Genomic DNA, 22,196 nt, shown 5'->3' with positions numbered 1-22,196 from the left:
GCAAGATTAGCAGAGCCCACTGCCTGAGGTGGTAATACCATATAGTCCCTACAAAGCAGAAATCCCCTGTGGCCCATCCCTGACGACCTGCGAGTTTGAAAATATAACTGGACTTAGGAGGCTGATCCAATATATGGCCAGATGGGTTTGGTCAGTCACTAATGAGAAAACAGAATGCATCTGAGTGAGATTCTAGGTAGGTTCACTTTGTCTCATTTGCTCAACCATCTTATTAGTAACTGTTGTTTCGTAATAGCAGTTTTTGGGGTTATTACGTCTCTATTTTTCAGTATCCATGGTGAACAAATAGAAGATGAGTAATACAGGTACTCATTTTTCTAAGATATTCTTCAAATATACCTCACCAGTAGAAGTTAGGAGGTTACAAGAAACCATGGTCAGCTAAGAGTATGGGCTTTTAGGTCAGATGACCAGGGACTGAATCGGGTTTACCTTGCCTTAGCTATGTGACCTTGGGCAAACTGTTTTCTGTCACAAATGGATAAGTGACAATACCTACCAATCATACATGATTATTAGCTTTTGAATGTTATTAACATCTGATACCTCCCAGAGATACAGAATGATATTCATAGCAAGGACATTGTTTAGTTTATATATAGAATTACAATAATCATTTCAAGTCCTAAATCACATAAACTATATTGAACTTAACGTAAAACAAATCAAAGGGCTAATGTTTACACAAAGGCAAATAAGAATCTTACCTCACAGGAATAGCTTTAGGCACTGTGCTGATATTATTTATTTGATATTTAGGCTTATCTGCATGGATGGAGAAAGTTTCAACTCCACTGTCAAACTCAGGAGGCTGTGCTGAACTGTGTGCTTTCATAAGAGTTTTTGGAGAAGTGGGAGCTTTTGAAGACAAGTCAGGTTTATGTACAGTTTCACTTGGCAGAAGATTGTGATTGAATTTTGGACTTTCAAACTTGCGTTCAAATGGTCGGGCAGAACTTGTATATGGTTTTGGTGTGAATCGATTGTATGCTGGAGTGATCATTTTCTGAGTCTGCTCAGCTCCATTAACTGGAGCTTTATCTGAAAAATTTTTCTGGGGATAGAAAGTAGTCTGAGCAGTCTCTTCTCGGTTTGGTGGTCTGAAAGTTGCTGGCTTACTTTGAGATGGAGGTGGGTCTGGTTTGGACACTAAAGAATTCTGAAAATCCAGTGATACTGAATTACCTGAAAAACAAACATGAAAACATTTTTTAAAATGTCCTGAAAAAAGTTTTAGTAGCCCTTTGATGTCTTGTCTAGCTCGGCTTGTCCTTGTGCTGGAGTAGAAGCCCAGGTCTGGGTAGTACACTCAGAGCTATTAATGTACTCTGTTGCCTTGAATTCAGGGTCATGCTGTAAGGGTCCTGACCTCCAGAGACTAGTGTCTGAGCAACCCTCTTCCAATATCCACCACAAATTAGAAACAGAATGACAAATTTGATTCATTAAAAATTTCAGTAATGAATAGCTCACCATGACCAAAGTTAAAGAGCCACATATTAGAAGATATTTACAAAGTATACACCTAATAAAGTATTAACATCTAAAACCTAGAAAGAATACCTATACATTTGTTTAAAAAAAAAAACCCTCAATCAAACAGAAAAATGGGCAAAAAATTAAAGTGGCAACTAGAGTGCCCATTAACTGTACAGTAAGTTAACCTATTAGGAAAATGTAAAGCAAACCCCCAAATAAACCATTAAATACCACTTCACATCCATTAGAATGGTAAAACTGAGAAGTTCAATAATGCCAACTATTGATGAAGATGTAGAACAACAGGAATTGTATTGCTGGGGGCAGTGTAAAAAAAATACCAACTAAATTCTATGAAATTAAGGATAAAATAATACCAATGTTTTACACACTCTTTGAGAAACAGAATGTGGAAATGTAAAAATAATATGTTTCTTTTATTAAATCAGCACAGCCTTGATACCTAAATCAGACAAGAACATTACAAGAAAATTATTAATCCAAATTCCTCATGAATATAGTAATATAATTTACCACATTAAGTGAATGAAGGAGAAAAATCATATGATCATCTTAATACATGAGAAAAAGCATTTGAGAAAATGCTTTCAGCAATCTAGGACTAGAGGAAACCTCCTAACCATGATAAAGGACAGCTACAAAAAACCTACAGTAACATCATAAGGGTTAAACATTAAATCTTTTCTCCTTAAATCCATTATGTCTTGGCATCCCATATATAGGACACTGATAAAAATTTAAACCGAGCAATGAATATAACTGTTGCTCAATTTAAATTTTTATAGGTGTCCTACATGTAGGACCCTGGGACATAATAGGTTAAGATGGGCGAACCTGCGAAAGATGTCTGCTTTAAGCATTTCTATTCAACATTTCACATTTCAGGAGATCCTGGCTGGTGCAATAAAGCAAGAAAAGAAAGAAAAGGAATAAAAGATGTGAAAATAAGAATTAAAACTGTCTTTATCTGCAGATGTGATAGTGTGTGGAGAAAAATCTCAAAGTAGTATCAATTTAGAACTACATAAAATTTGTTGGTTGAAGACTTACATAACCTGAAATTTGACTCCTATGTAAATAACAAAGAAATTTGTTGGCACTAGCAAAATGTCTGTCAACAGGAGAATGGATAAATACATTTGCTATATTCCTAGAGTATAAGATTACATAGCTATTTGAATGAATAAATTGGATATATATTATCTACCTGGTTGAGAATTTTACCAAGAAATTAAAAAGACAAGGTACTAGAGATAACATTTTATGGTTTTCTATGTCTACGTGTAAAAATGGAACATAACAATTTTTAGAAACCATTCTTCAAAAGTATAAAAATTTAGACACACTAGTAAATCTTCTTCCAGAAGATCTGAAGACTATCATAAAATTAAGCTATGTTGCAACAAGATTAAGATCTGTTAAGCTAAAACACTTGTCCAATATAATGGTCACAGTCATAAAAACAGAAGATATACTTTCAAGAAAATCCTTAATGTTCACTGATCCTATCCCAAAGATTATTTTTTAACATATAAACCACTCAGCTTAGAGAATACAAGAATTTAATTTTATAAGTAATCACTATATTATAATAATAATAATGTCAACTTGTGAACTTCCTACCTTCACCATGTGATCCCTTAGAATGTATGTGAAGAGAAGAGCTGGTGACAGGCTGAGCTGGCTGGGTGTACTGTGAGGGCAATGGAGGAGGAGGAGGGGTGGCCTGGATTGGGTCATAGCGTTTCTCACCAAATGATCTATCCACAGCATCAGCTTCTGGTTTTCCCCTATTAGGAAAAAAAAAAAGAAAAGAAAGAAAGAAAGAAAATACCAACCCCTGAATATGGACTCATTTACAAAACAAGTTCTCATTCTTCCAAATATCCCTAAACTAGGGAGAAAAAAAAATCCAAAAATTTCACAATTTTTTTTCTCATGAGTATGGATAGTTATTCTACCAAAATATACAAACAAATTCAACGATTCATCAGCACGAGAAATGTCAAGACAGCACAGATACTTAATAATATTAGTAAAACATCAAGAAAATAGCAACCAAAAGGTGGATTAAGTTTTGGATATAATTTTTAATAATTGCAGCATTTACAAAACAATAATGGCTGGTAGGTTTAAGGAAGTCTTACAAGTATTTTATAAAATACACCTTGATACAAGTCTTCCTTAGACCCACTTCTGAGTCCTTTGTAGACTCACTTCTGATTTTATATCTTAAGGTTTTAAAGTCTTGGAGTCCGGTATACTTATATCACTGTAAATGATGATGCCAGACACCAGAGATTTGCAAATTTACTCACTGAGGTGCCAAACAAATTTTTGGCTTTTTGGGATATGGCCTCTGTAACAACTATTCAGCTTTGACATTTTAGCAGCCACAGACAATAAGTCAATGAATGGGCATAGCTGTGTTCCAGGAACACCAAAAAACTGAACATCTCTTACTTTAAAATCTCCCCTTGATTGACCAGATAATTTTGTTGTTGTTGTTACGGACTGCTAAAGCAGCAGATATTACTTTATTTTGTGAAGCTCATTTAAGTCAAATTGTGATACATATTTTACTTTTTTCAGATTGCCAATTGTTAATATATAACACACAAAATTCAAACAAAAGAAAACTTCTAAATAGACCCATAATTGCAACATTGTCATCTAAACCTTACTGCAGAGTGCCAAAGCTGCACTGGCTTTATGTGCACAATCAATAACATATACATTTCAAATGCATACTTATTTTAATAGAAGACTTCTGTGAAGATAGCTAGCCTTATGATTAGCTTTAAAACTATGGTGTCATTTTGAACTTTCATGCATTTAGACTAAACATTTGGAGATGCCACTAAGATCTGGAAGTGCACATAATGCCAGTGACACAGTGAGGGACACCTCAAGTAACAACCTCACATTAATGCCAGTCTTACCACTTGACGTTCCTTTTCAAGTAGTCATAGCTAGTGTAAGAGCCAAGAAATCTAGGTGATGGCAAAGCAAGCGCAATAGAAAAATGAAAGAAAATGGTCAATCTAACTAAGTAAATTTGCAGCAAATGGAACTCAAATGTCAAAATATCAACCAACATCCACCATGTCAATGTCAGCATAATTTGGTTCATAAAAGAAAATTATCACTGTCATTTAGGAAATTACCAATATATTAAAATACAGTAACCTGTGCCCTGCCTGCCTACCCTCTACATATTTTAATTAGGGTTGCCAGTGAAAAGCAATTAATGTTTTTTGAGCACCACTCTCCTTCACCTTCTGCTGCAGTTGCAGAACCATTAGCAAGTGAACCAAGTTGGGGATGAAGCTCAATAGTAGAGCACTTGCCTAGCATGTGTTAGGCCTTTGGTTTCATTCCCAGTACTACACCACACACACACACACACACACATATACATACACACACACACACACACACACACACACACAGATAAAAGAACCAAATAAAGGACCAGTAACCAGGGATAATCAGTAGATTCTAAATATGTAAGAGTGAAATGTTCAAAAAAAGAAAAGGCCTGGTCAGAAGAAATTCTCCAAGTACAGACACATGAAAAAGTGATAACATAACAGCTATACTAGTTCCCTAGCAGGGTAATAATGAATCAGAGTAAAAGGAAACATGCATACCTTTGAATCATGACTGTGATTAACATACATACATTATACATTCTAGTAAGACTTCATTAATCTCAAGTGGCAAGCTAAGCCCTGTGATGGGTGGATCCAAAGCTTCCATGCTTACTACTACAGTCTCTCATTTAATGTTCATATGATACAAAAAACTTGCCATCAATCTCTAATACACTTAAGTTTTTGTGGTACTGGGTAAAGAACCCAGGGCCTCCCACATGCTAGGCAAGTGCTCTACCACTGAGATACATCACCAGTCCTGCACTTTGTTCTCTGAAAAGCAAAACAGATGTTATTTTTCTTTCAAAGGCAATATGTCCTTGACCAGCAGCAAACACTGATTCTTCCCCCAGAGCTGTGTTAAGGAAAAGTTGGGTGGCTGATGCACCTACTACTTTGTGTCCTGTGTTGAACTTCATTCACTCAACAAATAATTACCAACCCTTTACTGTATTATCAGGCAGTATTCTAGACTCTGAAAGTTACATATCACAAATAATCTATTAAGTCTTTCTAGAAAGCCAAAATAATCCAAAATCAAGTATGCCCTTCAACTGGGCATGGTAGCACACATTACAACCCAGCTACTAGGAAGGTTGAGGCAGAATGATCGCCAAGTTCCAGGCCAGCCATGGGAACACAGCAAAACTGTCTATTAAAAAAGTGACTGGGGACATAGCTTAGTAGTACAGCACCCCTGGGTTCAATCCCTAATACTGGTGTGGGAGAGTGTTTTTCATTTAATTCCCTGGAAAAACTTTTACTTACTTCTTATAGCTAAATGTATTCTTTTAAGGGCATATCTGTTTATCAAACATGCAAAAGGATAAATAAAATAATTAAACTACATTGCTGGGCCCTTTTCTGACAGGAATGGAATGATATGAGTCTCACGGTGTATGTAAAAATAATTACTGTAGGATATATCCTTCTACTTTGCTGAAGGTGAGCTCATATGAGTCTTAATACTCTATCTAAATGTTACTGGGCACCTGTATAGTTTGTGCTGGGGGAGTGTATGATAATGTCTTACATCAATCCCTACTATAGCACTCAGTACGCATCTGTATTTCTCACAAACTGTTTTCTTCTACATGCATAAAGATTTAAATAGTTGGAAAAAGAAAGTCTTCACTTCAAATAATGTACGAAGACAATTTAAATTGGTTTTTAATGTTTGAGGTTTAAAAGTATATTCTAAAAGAATTTTCAGTCAATAGTAAATGACAAATGAAACATGGGTTGATACTACCCCAAACATTTGGGTAAATAAAAATCTAGGTGCTTTTCATCTTTGACACAAAACTGAAATGGCTGATGACTTCTGATGTGTCAACTTCTTTACGCTACACACTATAGTCCCAGTTATTCAAACAATCATGCAGATGCTATTGTAAAGGAACCTTTTGGTTATAATGCCTCTCATCAGCTGATGTTAAGTTCATCAGAAGGGAAATGCTGTGTGTGGGCCTGGCATAATCAGACAGAGGTCACAGGTCTTCCCTGAGCTCAAATACTCCCGAGCAACTCTGGATCCTCCTTTCTAGACCATCTGGCCCCTGATTTAGGTCTCCTATAACAATAACAAATCCACACCTGCTTTTATTCCTGTTAGTTTTGTTGCTGGTTTGAGGATGTGAACCCACTGGTGCCCATGAGGCTTTATACCCAACTTTCTGCACCAGACCCTATGAATTAGGCTGCAACCAGAAAAAAAAAATAATAATAATACCAGCAGGAGACACAAACACACCAGGAGGGAACAGATAGGGAAAAAAAAGTCTAAAAAAAAGTGTCTGGGGACACAGCTTAGTAGTACAGCACCCAAAGTGAAGAAACTTGGGGATCAGTCCCAGCTCTGCTCTATCATTTCACTTCATTTAACCTTGGTTTCCTTGTCTATAAAACTGGACCAGAAATCTGTACAGTCCCCTCAAGCTTCAACAATAAAAAAGACAAGTTTTTTTTCTTGCTTGGACAAACAAAACTGGAACAAACAATCTAGTATTTCCCTCCAGTGTTCCCTTCACAGCCGTGTTTTCATATTTAGAAAGAAAAAGAATCATCATTGAATGTGTTTTTTTACCTAAAAATCAGATTACAGTTTACTCTCTTTCCTCAAAAACTCTTGATTTTAGCATGTTTTCTAAAGCAAAAAAATATAAATCTGATATTAGAGATTAAGAACACACATTTAGCACTAGAACATATGTATAATAAGGAACTCCTAAGTCTAAGAAAACCATGTATTATGTGAAACTACTTTCTTAAAAAAAAAATATATATTGAACTTCATGTTAATAATTGCATTTTATACAAGTGAACCTTTATATTTATCTAGTTTAAAAAGTTGTCTTAGGTGAAATTACTTACTTAGAAGAATAACTAGAAAAATTTGGTTGATTCTGAGAATGAACTGGTTTTGCAGGCTCTGAGAGATGGCTGGCAGGAATGTGTGCAGAAGGTTTGTTCTCAAAACTTCTTCGGTCAAAGTATGAGAGCTGTTTTCGATAGTATTCTTCATCTTCCTCCGGATCATAATGATTTGATCGGACAATATCTTCAGGTGGTTTCAGTTGAGGTTTTTGAGGTTCTGGAATCCTGGCAATGAATAAAACTTTTTAGACTGACTACTGTGATTTTTGGAATCTGTACAGTCAAAAATGGATATTTGAAGCCATATGTGGTAGTGCACACCTGTAATATCAGCAATTAGGGAGACTGAGGAAGAAACTTGCAATCCTCCTGCCTCAGCTTCCTGAGTGTCAGGGATTACAGGGGCATGTCACAGAGCCCTGCCTCAGCACCTTTCTTTAAAATGCAGAAAACAATAGTGTGGCCTCATTGTGCTGATATAATTATTAGCACAATGTCAAGAACATTATGCATGCTCACTAAATGATCACTTGTAGTGACTTAAACCAATCTGAAATTGCAAAACATAATATAATTAGGGCTTTAAATTTTTTATTAACCATTTGCTGGAAAAAATAAATCTCTTTTCAAAAGATTTATTTCTTGAAGGTACACATTATCTGCCCCCTCCTTAGGATCAGTATTCTGATTAGGAGAGTCGGCAGTTTTTATTTAAGAAGAAATCCTCTCCTTTTTACAACTCTCCTCTGCTAACACAGAAGACTTTCTCATTAATTAAGAGTAAATTCCTGGTCAGTTCTATGTATAAACACCACAAAGTGCACCCACCTGTAAAGAGTTTTGTCATGTTCACTGAATTGATTCTGAGAAGTGGCTTTAGGACCAATAATGGAAGCACTTGGAGGTTTAGATGCTACTTCTGGAGGCTGCAAAAACAAACAAGATCATTACCAAGCAGGGTTCCTTTAGGAGGGAGGGCACAGCTAAGAAGCATTCTAAACTGCTATGCACTCTCTGTGACTATGCATTCAAGCATACAGACACACGTTTACCTTAAAGTTGGCAGTGTCATTCGTATCCTTTTTGTTCTCCAATGATGCAGATCTTTTGTTTTCAAACATTTTAACTCTGGTGAGCACAGATTGTGGCTTCATTGCTGGGTCTTCCTCTTCTTCAGTAAGATTTGGGGGAGGAGGCAGTGGTTTAGTAGTTGAAGGCAGAACTTCTGGTTTATGTTGAGATGAAGGTATTAGAGGAGGGACAACTGCAGCACCATGGAGAGGCTCATAATGGCCTGCTTTGGAGGTAAATCCTTGTGATGGTACTTGCTCATAACTTCGTGGGTACTGATCAAAATACTGCTTGGGATCAGAAGACTTAGGACCAGTTGAAGGATAGGGCTGTGCTTCTGGTCTGTATCTGTTATGCATGTCATATCCAGGAGCTGGTTGTTCTTCATGTCGTAGGGAGGAGGTTCTAGGTGGCTGTTCATATCGTGGTCTACTGTCATAAGACAGAGGGGCTGGCTCTTCAAAACGTGGAAAATACCCTCGTTCTGAGGACTCTTCAGGATGCTGTCTGGAGTCAAGGTCTCGAGGGTGCTGATTATCAAAAGAAGGTCGAGGCTGGTAGGACTGTTTGTCATCATAATATGACCATTGTTCTTCATATGCAGGAATTCGCTCCTCATATCGTAGGCGATGGTCATAGTTTCGAGAAAACTGGTCTGTATAGCTTGAGGAGTCGTATCTGTATGTGGGCTGCTCAAGATCTCTGCTGGCTTGTTTCTCCACATAGGGAAGTTGAGCTTCATAGGTCATGTTTGACTCTTTGTCTGGCCTCTGGCCTGTGTGACCAACAGTTGGTTGTTTCAAAACATGATTCTGTCTCATCATTTCCTCAGGATATGGATCCTTTCTATATACCTGCACAAAAATTTCACATTTAAGGACAAAGGTTTGTTTTTATTCTAGTATATTTTTGTTAAACTATGATTGAATATTAAACTATGATTTTAATACATGAAAATGGTATGTTTACCATTTATTACCAATATAGACAAATTAGTAAGAAAAAAAAAGCTAGTTTAAGTGAAAGCTCAAAATTTATAGAGCGGGTAGGGGCTTTTAGGTTTTAGCATGTATTAAATGAAAAGCGAGTTAAAGATAATTATTAAATTTAGTAGAAAATTAATGCACTCAACTACTGATTCCACTTGATTCTGACACTGAAAATCAGGAAAATTTATGGACACCGTGATTTATATGAACTTAGAAATGCTTGGGTATGTCTCAACTACATATTAAGAAATTCTGGAAAATACTAAAAACCAAAAATAAAATAAAAATATTAAGAGCAAATCTTTAAAAGGCCTTTTCTCAAATAATCAGTATACCACCAGAAGCCATGCAAACTACAAAACTGAAATGATTTGTACCGATTTGAAAGCACCAGAGTGTATAAGCCCACAGTAAAAAAAGCAAAAGGAAAACTTAAAAGGGCAAAGCAAAAATGATCATGTGCTAGATTGATGGAGAGCAACAAATTAGTGCAACACTGCAGCACAGGTACCTTTGTTGGATCTACATGCGACGACAATGATGGCTCTTGATCTCTTAGCATTATGTGAGCTGCCTCTGTACTTGGTGTTCTTAAAGAATCAGCTTGTGGTGAGTAAGAGATGGAAGGAGCTGGGGTGGGCTCCTCCAGTTTGACATTAGTTAAATTTACATTATGATTAACTGCAGAGGTTGATGCTGCTGGGTTTGTTTCAGGCGAAAGGTAAGGGACTGGAGATGAGGCTTCTGCTTTCTGTGAAGTGTTTAAAATATTTTAAATATAGTGTTTATGTTTATTGCTAACTTCCCACTTCAATTTATAGTGATTGGCAGACATATATTTTAAGTGTGCTGAGTAACACTGTTAAACTATGACCTCATGTACTAAATTCTTTTGAAAAGTTCAGAACATTGGCTGTGTAAGATTAACACACAAAATTTAGAATTGTCCTTGGTACTCTCAAATTGAGTTAAAGATTAAGTTGTAATCTAGAGAAAGGACAAAATATACCTTTTGAACTCAATCACCACATTCTAAAATTTAATAATGCACTTCTAACTATAAAACGTTGAATGCTTGCTGCTTACCTGTTGAGAAGCTGTCTTAAATCCAGGGGAGTCTATTCTATGAATAGGTTGTGGCTGAGCTTGTGGTGAGTAAGGAGGATATGTTTGGTTTTCATGATGCATTCCAGAGGAGTCCTCTCTTACAGGCTCAGAGGACCGTGTAATGGCAGACTCCGGTGGAGTCCCAACCTCATCATTAAGAGTTTCATCTAGTTCTTGATCAGTGTAGGCCCCGCCTTCTGTATCTGTATCTTCATAGTCAGAAGTGTGTCTACTGTCCGTGCTATACATTGAGTATTCACTACCTGGGGCTGACAGGTAGGACAGACGATCATCATGCAAATCAAGGTCATCACTTGTAGCACCATCCGCCTGGGTCAAATAAAAGTAAATTAAAAATTTTATTCAGTAGTTCTTTAAGAGATGGCCTTTATTTTACAAGGGAGATTGAAAAGGATACTTTTCTTTAGAGAAATCATATCTATTTCTTGAAACTTCTGGTCACAAAAGGTCAAGAAGATTGTACAAGCACACATGCAGACACACATAACATCCCTTGAGATCTGAAGGCCTTGGATGAATGAAATATTTGGTTGATCAGTCAGGACAAAACTGGATTCCAGGGCTCAGCCCCAGAGGACAATGAAGGAACCGACACTACTCACGTTCATAAAACCTACTCACTAGATTTTTAGACCAAAGTAAGGTGAAGAGGGAGAATGCTACCAAACCAAGCTCATACAAACAAGGACATACTGACATAACAATGAACGTGAGAATAACTATGAAAATAAACCCACAGCTCAAGTTGCATAAGAGATAATATATTTATATTAGAAAGCAACTTTTTAAAAGTTGGTATTTGACCCTAAAAGCTTTTATGAAACACAAAAGAAAATCATCACCTACATGGTGGTTGCCCATTCAATCAAGAAGAAATTTTTATTTATTTTTCACAGAAGTAGTATCCAATGGATGGAGAAATAGAAATGCAGTTTCTGTTTTTCAAGTAATTTAAGAGCTGAATTTTTTCTAATGGTATACACTGACTAGCTTCTAAGTAGATAAGAAAGAGAAAAGTATGTGAGGGAAAGGGAACTATGGAGTTCCAAGTATCAGGCTGTCACTACACAGTAATTTGAGACTAGTACATGGATTAAATAGAACAGTTCCTGAGGATCTTGCATAGATACTGTTCCTGGTTAGGCATGAGAGTCAAAGGGTCTGAAAAATGTCCAGAAAATAGAAAATATTTCTTCCATTTTATCACGGGCTGAATGATAATCATGAAACTCTTGTCCAGGAAGATGTATTGCTATTTACTAGCAGGCTGGGTTGGCTCTCCAAGTTTGCTATGCCAGATAACACTGTCTTTGGAGTTGAGCTGCCTGAAAGGAACTTTCCTTTAAATCTTATGCTTGGCTCTGTAGGAGCCTGACCCTGAACACTGCCTTTCTGATAATAAAGACCAGGGCATGTCATGCCTCCCAGTGGCTCTCGCTTTCATCAAAGCACATGATAGGCTGGGAAAAGAGAGAATCCCAGGGATATGCCCTGTTAGAGCAGAATATCTGACTGAAGTCCCACTGCTTTCTGAATGCTATAATGGCTGCTGCAGAAGAGAATTCTTGCTACTAATCTTTAGCAGAAGAGAAATCTTGCTACTAATCTTTAATGTGTCAGGAAATATTTAAGGCCTGGGGAAGACTCACTTAAAACTCAACAATTCGTCTAGCTTCTGCAACTTGTTTGAAATGCAGAAGTAAGCAAGAATCTTGGGTTGTTTGGAACCAGGAACTGGTATGTCTACACAATAAGAAAGCCTCAGGATGACTTTTCTTGATTGAGTAAAGAACGTACAAGAGTGTGTTGGATCTTGCCAAAAGGAACTCTTCCTAGCAATTAAGTCAAAGTAGTTAGTTCAGGAGAATGTCAACGTGCAACAAAGTGGTTTTATTTTACTAAGGGTAAGGAATGTATCTATAGGATACAATCCAATAGAAGGGGACAGGAAGAGAAATCAAACTTGATTTGAACTTTTTGTGACTTAGGAAATGCACTGATCTATCCTAATAATTATAAGCCACCTACTTTTTTTTCATATAAAAGACCTTTATTTTAAAACCAACCAAAGAAAGAAGGTACATAATATCACAAAGAGAAATAATAGAAAATTAAGAATATGACTTAAAAAAAACTCAGGTAATCATGTTTACTTTGTGCATTTGGGGAAGAGACTTAAAGACTTATTCCAAGGGTTCACTAGTGAAAGCAAAACTGGATTCCAGGGCTATCTACCTGACAAAGAATACTAACAGAATCATGTAGTTACAGAAGGTTAGCATGAAGACTACAATCCCATTTTACCAAATGCAATGAAAATAAAAATTGGAAATAGTGTGTTGATGTAAAGTGGTGTATTGGATTTTTTCCACTGTGGTTTTCCTATCAAGTGTCCCAGCTAACATGTAAATTATTCAGAGTGGTCTTATGATCTCATTTAAATGGTCCATCCCCCAAACCGGTACATGAGAAAATTCATGGTTCTAACACGTTTCTACAGGTGAGAACAGTGACACTACCTCTAGATATAAACATTTAACATTTCTTCTTGCAGAGGCCACATGTTCCTAAATAAGGGGTACATGGTCCTATGCATGCAGCATGCACTGCCAGAGCACTTGTACCAACAGCCAGGCAGGGGAAAGAAGGGGCCATGCAGGGGCAAAACACAACAAAAACAAACCAACAAGGAAATACAAAAAGCAAAACAAAAAACCAGAGATATTCTCAAAGTTCCCTAATTACCAAAACTTTTTAATATTGCACTGATCTGAAGGTAACAGACATCAAAAACAAAGGTTCTTTCAACAGTATACTTTAGAAAACAACTCTCAAAACAAAACAAAACAAAACAAAACAGACCTTTCCTATCAAAAAAGGAAAGTGGATATTTTAAAGCTGGCCATTTGGGTGTATATAGAAAGCAAAATTCAGAGCTAGAAAAGATCTATTGCTTTGTTCAATATTTCCCAGTATGTCGTAAGAATGTTGGCAGGTGCTGAGTAGAAGAAAAAAAAATCCCAAGGTAAAAATGTAAGGAAATATTTTTAAGTAGGCTTTTTTTTTTTTTTTTTTAATTTACAAGACTTTTTGGAACCTTTAATACACTAGTGGCTACCATGACACTCAAAGAGACAACGGCTGGTGATATTTCCCACCCACTGCTTGCCTTTAGAACAAGTTTTGACCCGTGTGCACCAAGGACAGCACTTCAGGAAACATTGATTTAGGTCATCCAAGTGCTCTCATTTTCAGAGGAAGAAATTGAAGCCAGGTTCAAAGTTGTCTTTCCTCAGTCAGAAAGAGGCAAAGTCATAAATGTTTTCCATTATCATCTGAGAATTCTTTTAAGGGAGAATCCCACTGGAGTGGTAGTCCAATAGGGAAGGAAATTTAAGAATCTCTAACTATTAAAAGTAGTATTTATAATCTCTACAAACAAATGATAAATGCATGAAAGCTAACTTTTCTAAAATTATTCTAAGATCTTGATCCATAAAAAAAACAATGATAACTTAAAGGTATCTACCTAACTTATCAAATGGGTTAAAAGAGTATTAAGAGATTTCTTACCTTTCCTTCAGAAACCCATACCAGCTGGTTTTGTTGTTGCTGAATTGCTTCTTTCAGTGCACCATACCAACCATCATTCATAGAATTTAAGTTTATTGTTGCTGAAAATAAATTTAACAATGTAGTTTTATGTTAAAACACTGCCCAGAGTTAGAAAAATTGTCAATTCTTCTTAAAATCATTACTGAAATGATGGTAGTAAAGGATACAAACATTTAAATTTTCTATTTTGGCATTATACACATTTTCTTTCAGCTGTTAATATAATGGGAAGCTTTCCAAGTAAAGGTCATCATATAAGTTTTTGTATGTGAACAACATGACACTTTAACCTATTGTTGCTGGGACATTTTAATCTAAAATGAAGCCTTAATATACTCACTTGTAAAAAGATGATGGTTGTTTTTACGAAGCTTATGAGATCGTTCATATAATTTCCTGGCACTTTTCCGAGATTCTGGACATAATCTCATTCTCATTGTTTTCACACCTTGTTTAGAGTCAGGGTTAAGGAATACAACAATTGGGTACCACTGGGCATAATTAAGACGATCAACTGCGTTTGGTGTTACATCTAATAAAGCATGTTTGTCCTGGAGACAGAAAGAGACAAGACACTGTTAATTAAAAATCTTCTTCTTCAGAAAACACCACATCCTATACTACATTTCAATTCTAACAGACATTTGTGTTCTAGAATGTGTCAGGAGTACATATTAAAAACTTTGTAATCAAAAGCTAATTCAAAACAATTTCTAACTTTTTAAAACCAAACCAAACCTTTAAACCACCATATTTTTAGGACTTAGCCTCCCACAAATGGAAAACCAACAATATTTATTTGTGCTCAGTTAGAGAGCAAATAAATGCAACAATTAAATGTTCCTGACATTCCCTTATTGTGTAAGTTAAGGTCACCTTGAATTGAGCTGATGTAATACAAAGAGTCTGTTAATTACATCCAAACATCATATACTTTTTTTGCAATAACAAAAAATCATTTTTTTGGTGTCTATAATAACACTATTCCCTTGAAGGCAATCATTATTAAATGCCTTTCAGTATGGTATGTTAGTAATAATCTTAGGAAAACTACCTTCTACTTTCAAATTCATCAAATATCCCCACTTAAAAACAAACCATTACAGCTTATAATGAAATATAGCAACTTTTAATAACTTACCTGATCTATTATTTGCTTTATTGTATGAAGGCGAATAATGCCAGAGCTACGTTGGTCAGTTCCAGCATCTCGTGGCTCACTTTCTATTCATGAAACAGGACAAACACAAAATATCGTATTGCTTGGATCAGAATTTCTGAATTACTGGGCACTACTGACATGCTGAAATAATACTTTGTTGTAGGGCTATTTGCATTTTAGCCTGTTTGGCAGCAGAAAATTCCACTCACTAAAGGAAAGAAAACCCATTCCCAAAGCCCCCCCTCATTCACTGTGAAAACGAAAAGGTCTCCAGACAGAGCTAAAAGTTCTCAAATGGGACACATCCAGTCTGCTCCTCATTACCCAGTTAAGAACCACTGTGCTACATAAATGCTTCTTAACAGGATCAGGATGAGAAGTGAGATGCTTGCTTTGCTTTTGGGTACGAAAATAAGGAGGTACCCCAAAACCATTAGTAATCAAGACAAATAATATTTTGAGACAGTATTTTAAAAAAAATCAAAATAAATGAATGCAAAAGATCCATAATGAGCAACATATCAAAATTTTTAATGTAATCAAGCAGTAAGCAGAACTCGAATAAAAATTATTTTAAGACTGTTACTTTGAACAGAATGTTCAAATATGGCAATTTTGTGAAAATGAGATGAAGATTTTTTTTAAAAAAAATACTGATAAACCTCTCATCAGTATTTTAATCTTATTTTCCATAAAACCCAGAAAAGTAAAATTATTAAATTTTGTGTATGGTATAAATAAAATATTTAAACTTATGCAAGTTTTAATAGGCATACTTTTTTTTGGTTTGGTATTATGATTGAACCCAGGAGAGGATCTACTACTGAGTTATACCCTTTTCCCTTTTAATTTTGAGACAGTTCTCCCAAACTGCTGGGACTAGCCTTGAACCTGTGAGATCCTCCTGCCTCAGCCTTCCAAGTAGTTGGGATTACAGGTTTGTACCACAGCACAAAGTTTAGTATGCTTCAGTAGTTACATTTAATACTACTTACTATAAACATCTACAATAATAACTGACATTATTACTCATGTTTTATTATCTGTTTTGCATATTTGACCATTTGTTAGTGTAATGATTAAAATTCACTATACTGAAGCAAAACAAGATTGAAATAGAAGCCTAATTTTGCCATTCATTAATGGGTATCATAAAACAAGTTTAGACTGACTGATATGGTTCCAACCACAACCAAAAGGCTTAGTTTGCTAATCGTTGGCGTATTTTAATTCTCACCTGGCAGTGTTAGTGTGAGGATTAAACTAAAGTGTGAGCTAAGCAGTTTTCATATGAAGTCAAAGTTTCATAAATGGTGATTCTTATTAAAGGGAAATGGTAGAATAAGGACACAATCATTAAGGCTTCCTTTCGAATTAAAAGAATAGGAGATAAAATTACAAATTTCTCACAAAAAGTTTTACTTTTATTAAATTAAAGGACCAGAACGATCCTTTTTTGAGGAGCTAATTAGTAAAGATATACACTTAAGCTCATCTTAATTAAATTCAATCCTGAGTGTACTTACTTGCAATCTGATAAATATCTGGTTCTTCTCTTGCCAGCTTTTCTCTGGCAACATCAGCTATTGGTCCAAAAATGGTTACAGGCCTCAGGAATCCAGCTGGGGATAAATTAAGATGAAAAATAGTACAGTTTATACTTTTGCTTTATTAAACATTCTTTTCTTAATATTTATTTTTTATTTGTACACAATACATTTATTTTGTTTATTTTTATGTGGTGCTGAGGATCCAACCCAGACCTTGCACATGCTAGGTGAGCACTCTACCGCTGAGCCACAACCCCATCCCTGCTTTGTTATAAACATTCTAATATAAAAATATATTAGATTTATCTATGGGAAACAAGCTACCTTCTCGAAGAACAACCCTTTCATAAGCTGGAAATTTGGTTTGAACTGGTTGAGCTGACAAATCCTCTCTGCTTTTTCGAAGATTTCTTTTGGAGCTTCGAAGACCTCGGAATCTCCAGAAGTCAGCACGATCTCCTCCTGCTGTTTTTGGAAGTGTGTACTGTACGCTGGCTAATTGCTCAGCTCTATGCAAGAGAAAGGTGAAATAAGGATATTTAAGAAGTAATGTGGAAAAAGACAACAAAATGAAATGTCAAAATACTGAGAGGTTCACGTGTAGTTTAAATCTCAACAGTTACAGTAAAATAAAGAGTGTATAAGTCAATTATACCTATGGTGAATATAATGAAAAATATTTCTTTACACTACCAAAATTTCACAGTGAGACTGAAATCTATCATCATTTACTAAATTCACTTCATGAGAAGTATCCAAACATTCATACCTGTTCTTATTAGGAATGATGCCTCGTTCCACCTCCTTATGATTTTTACCAATTCGAATAGCAAGCCAAGAGCCTAGTTTTCCGTTGTACAAGGTATCCACGACACGGAACACTTCTCCTTTGTTAAAACTAAGCCCATAGGGAGACTCTTTTTCATATTCAAAATGGGTTCTAATATAGAAAGAATCTCCTACATCTGATTCTACAATGCGACGATAAACTAAGAGAGATCAAACAAACACATTATCAATATTTGGTGGGATAAAGAATTAGTCTGAGAAGACATTATATTAAAATGCTGGTGAAAATATTAACATCAACAAAAACAACAATATCCAACAAATGATAAGTTTTTACTATGTGTCAGGCATTGTATTAACTACTTTATCTCAAGTATTCATCCACTACCTCATGAATTGGGTACTCTTAGTATATCCACTTTTTTATGAAGAAAATGGTGGAGAAACAGATCAATTTGTTCAAATCACATACTTGATTTCTATTTATATTATCTGATTTAATCTGTCTGCAAACATCATAGGCTTTCCATATTCTAAATAAGTGGCTCTCAAATGAGGGTATTTTTGCCCCCCACTTCAGAGACTGTTTGCCAAAATCTGGAGGAATATTTTTTATAAAGCTCCAATTATGTGTGTTGAAGGGAGATGGGAGGTTTGCTGGTAACATTCTCATCTAGTGGGTAGAGGCTAGGAAAGTTCCGAAATATCCTACAATAAACAGGACAGCTCTAAATGTCAACAGTGCTAAGGCTGAGAAATCAAATTCTAAATTTAAGTATATTTGCTTAATTACAGAGAATATTAGGTGTTATTTTGTATAATAACAAACATTTGAGTATATTTCTTAGAAAACAGTAGTGCAAGATTTGGGAATTATTCTTATAAACTTTTGTAAAGTGTTGGTTGGCATTTTACTTAAAACTATATTGGTCCTAATTACTGTGTTCTACTAATAAGCATAGTTAATACTATGTGCCCTGAAAAGAATTAAAATAACGAAGTTACCTCTGAGATTAACAAATTCATTCATCTCAAAATTTTAAGTGATTTATTAAAAAAAAAAAAAAAAACAAATAAATCTCTAGGTAAGTCCTCAAATTCCCACAGGTTCATTTCCCCCCATTTTTGACAGTATCTCACCATCCTTCTTTTTCTGAGCCAATATGGTCACTTCTTCTCCTTTGGGGAGGTCAAGTAGGAAAAGAACAGCTTCTTCTCTTATGATATTTGTGAAATCTACATTATTCACCTATCAAAATAAGATTTTATAAGTTAGCATGGCCATTTCTAAGAACATAAAAATCTTTATCAAGAAACAAATAGTTTGAGTCAATCTAATTTGAAAATACTACACTTTTAAGTAGGAAATAATTTATTTTGGAAAAAATATAGTGTGCTCTAATTTAAACAAGCAGAAACTAAGTAAAAAAATTATTTAGAGTGTGGTCACAATATATCCTGACATTAAATCATGTGGTGGGGACAGAGGTGTAGCTCCCTAACATGGCCTAACATGCATAAGGTTAATTCTTTTCAGGCAATACACACACACACACACACACACACACACCCCTAATTAAGACCAAAAAAGTCAACTTATATTTATAGTCGTAAAATCTGTCACTTTAAATTTTTAAATAATTCTATGAATATATGATATAGCCCTACATTTTACTAGTTGTGAAAAAGAAATCAAAAGGAAGTGAGATTTTTTTTAAATAATAAAAAAGGACTATAATTATGGCAAACCTGTAACAGTGACTCTATAAATACAGATGTGATGTCTGCCAAGTCAATACGTACTTGTATCAAAAGCTCCATCAAAATGTCACCTTTTAAGATTATAGATTTTTTTTTCCCTTCCACTTTTTGGGAATTTTCCACATTAAAAAGGAAAAGGGGTGGGGGGGACCCAAAACCAAAACAATCAATCAGCATGTACTATTGTAATAAAAACAAAAATAAACTATTAAGAAACATTTTTAAAATAATGCATATGTTGATTACTTCAAAACAGGATAGGAGGTAGGAAAGAAAGAAAAGTTTAATTTCCTTGATATGGATTGAGAACAGGATAAATATCATTAGGAGGAAACAATACAATGTCAGGTGGAAATCATTAAGTCGGAGGTGATGCCTTGACTTTTTGACATGTTTGAAGGCAAAGGAAAAGAACAGATAAAAATTCCAGAGACAGTAGCCTAAGGGGCCCAGGAAACTGCTCAGGGTTAAAAAAAAGATTCTGATGGTAGGCTGCTCACGTGAGTGATGAAGACCATCGCAAAAGAGAAGCAAGGTATTCCCCCAAATTTGAGAGTAGTAAAGGCAGAAAAAGAATAAAAAAGACTGATAAAAAAAGATTTTGTTGTCACTGCTATAGGAATCTAAGAGAGAAAGCATTTCAAGGATTATGATAATTGAAACACTGCTTCAAAAAAAAAAAGGGTGCTGAGGTGACATTGGTCAGCAATGGCTTGTGAAAATTAAAGGCAGTAGTGGACAAGAGGAGAGCAAGACTATATATAAACAAAATGACTGAAAGGAAAGTAGGGAAGGAACTCAACGACTCCTTTAACTAAGTCAACAGCAAAGAGGAGAAATAAAACAGTGGAAAATGGATGAAGAACCATAGGAGAGGGAAAGAGAAAAAGATGAACAAGGCTACAAAATTCTAGAGCAGAAAAGATTCTGAATTCCAAGAGTATAGGTAGGAGGTAGGCTGAAAACAGAAAGAACAGAAAAGAGGCTGCAAAGACACTTGGAGTTAGAGAGGTAAAGTGAGTTCAAGAATTCTCATTTATCTTCTGACTAAAATGGGACATGGTCTATCTACCAGAAGTCAAATGAAGATCTGGATATTTTATAAAAAAGAAAAGTAGAAGACAGATGAAGAAAATACTGTCATTAGGCAACATGTTTATGAAAAAAAAAGAAGGAAGGAATATAGTGAGGAAGGGGGAAAAAGACAAAGGAAAAGAAAAAGAAGAAACACTCCATTTAGACTGCATCTAACAGAGGTTTTTCTGACTTTTATAACTGATCCTCTTTCTTATGGGTTATGAAGTTCCAAAGTCAGGGCTATGAAGTTTCAAAATCAGGGCAGCTTACATTGTTGTCTGATATAAACTGTATCTCCTTGTGACTGAGACATTATTTGGGGTAAAAAAAAATCCCAGAGGCTATGTGGATTGCTACAAAGGCTCTTCTCCCATGAGAGAGAAACACCTGATATTATCTGTTGACAAGTTGTGGTCTGTGGCAGAGTCTGGCTAGTCTGTTTAGTTGAACAGTAAGACTGCCAAGTATGGCCAGGAGCTTTAGCTCAGTAGCAGAGCACTTGCCTAGCATGTGTGAGGCACTGTGTTCGATCTTTGTCACCACATTAAAAAAAAAAAAAAAATGAACATTCTGTTCATCTACAACTACAAAAAAGCTTAAAAAAAAAAAGACTATCAAGTAGGTACTATAGGGATTTAAGACTTATTATCTTATCGGTTCCATGAATATCAGTGAATACTACACTGTGTACTAACACATGACATAGCAGTAAACAAGAGCACGTGTCGGAATGGGAAGTACTTAATCTGGCACAGGTTAAACCTGATAAATTCTTTTTTTTTTTTTAAATATTTTTTAGTTGTAGATGGACACAGTACCTTTATTTATTTTTATGTGGTGCTGAGTATCAAACCCAGTACCTTACACGTGCCAGGCAAGCACTCTACTGCTGAGCCACAACCCCAGCCCCCTGATAGATTCTTTTTTTAAAAAAAGATATTTATTTTTTTAGTTGTAGTTGGACACAATATCTTTATTCCATTCATTTATTTTTATGTGGTGCTAAGGATTGAACCCAGGGCCCCGTGCATGGTAGGCGAGCACTCTACTGCTAAGCCACAATCCCAGCCCCCCTGATAGATTCTTAATTGAAAGCTTAATTAGTTTGAGCTGTATACAGACTACAGACTAACCAAGGCAGTAGGTTTGTTGTATCTTATTATTTTTTTCTAAGGATCCAACTGACATACCCTGAGAATTTGATCGCCTTCCTCTAAGCCTTCTTTGGCTGCAGGGCTATCTTCTAGAACTCCGGCTACAAATATTCCGACATCATTTCCACCAGCTAGCCGTAAACCAACACTGTCTCCTTTTCTGAATTTTACCAATTTCATGCTGGGCCTGTTAAAATAAATATTTCATTTGAAACAGTTAGTAGAAGCTTAAAAAGTTACAGCAAACTGCTATACTAAAAATCACATTCAGAATGAAATAAAAGACCATCATTTCTAAAACTACCCACATACCACTAATCCACTGAATAAAATTTAGTGTTAAGAAT

At 35.5% G+C, this 22,196-nt stretch overlaps 1 protein-coding gene across 10 annotated transcripts in view; it reads right to left on the bottom strand.

Annotated features, from left to right (window-relative positions):
* The window catches only part of Tjp1 (tight junction protein 1), a 331,764-nt gene that overhangs the window by 6,161 nt on the left and 303,407 nt on the right, over positions 1-22,196 (bottom strand). For 7 of the 10 annotated variants that reach the window (XM_078051275.1, XM_040276148.2, XM_078051276.1 and 4 more), the window contains 15 exons: positions 21,886-22,036; positions 18,998-19,106; positions 17,838-18,057; positions 17,393-17,577; positions 17,045-17,140; positions 15,498-15,580; positions 14,697-14,907; positions 14,315-14,415; positions 10,700-11,050; positions 10,125-10,364; positions 8,606-9,478; positions 8,382-8,479; positions 7,551-7,778; positions 3,145-3,311; positions 729-1,206 (listed from right to left, as the gene is read on the bottom strand). In XM_078051275.1, the coding sequence (XP_077907401.1) occupies positions 729-1,206; positions 3,145-3,311; positions 7,551-7,778; positions 8,382-8,479; positions 8,606-9,478; positions 10,125-10,364; positions 10,700-11,050; positions 14,315-14,415; positions 14,697-14,907; positions 15,498-15,580; positions 17,045-17,140; positions 17,393-17,577; positions 17,838-18,057; positions 18,998-19,106; positions 21,886-22,036 (3,591 nt within the window). The remainder of the gene's footprint in view (positions 1-728; positions 1,207-3,144; positions 3,312-7,550; positions 7,779-8,381; positions 8,480-8,605; positions 9,479-10,124; positions 10,365-10,699; positions 11,051-14,314; positions 14,416-14,696; positions 14,908-15,497; positions 15,581-17,044; positions 17,141-17,392; positions 17,578-17,837; positions 18,058-18,997; positions 19,107-21,885; positions 22,037-22,196) is intronic. The other 3 variants (XM_078051277.1, XM_078051278.1, XM_078051280.1) reach the window with 1 other exon arrangement.

This window comes from Ictidomys tridecemlineatus, chromosome 5 (assembly GCF_052094955.1).
Source record: "Ictidomys tridecemlineatus isolate mIctTri1 chromosome 5, mIctTri1.hap1, whole genome shotgun sequence".
In the NCBI taxonomy this organism is placed as follows: domain Eukaryota; kingdom Metazoa; phylum Chordata; class Mammalia; order Rodentia; family Sciuridae; genus Ictidomys; species Ictidomys tridecemlineatus.
Note: the sequence above shows the minus strand (reverse complement) of the source record. Positions and strands in the feature narration are given on the sequence as shown.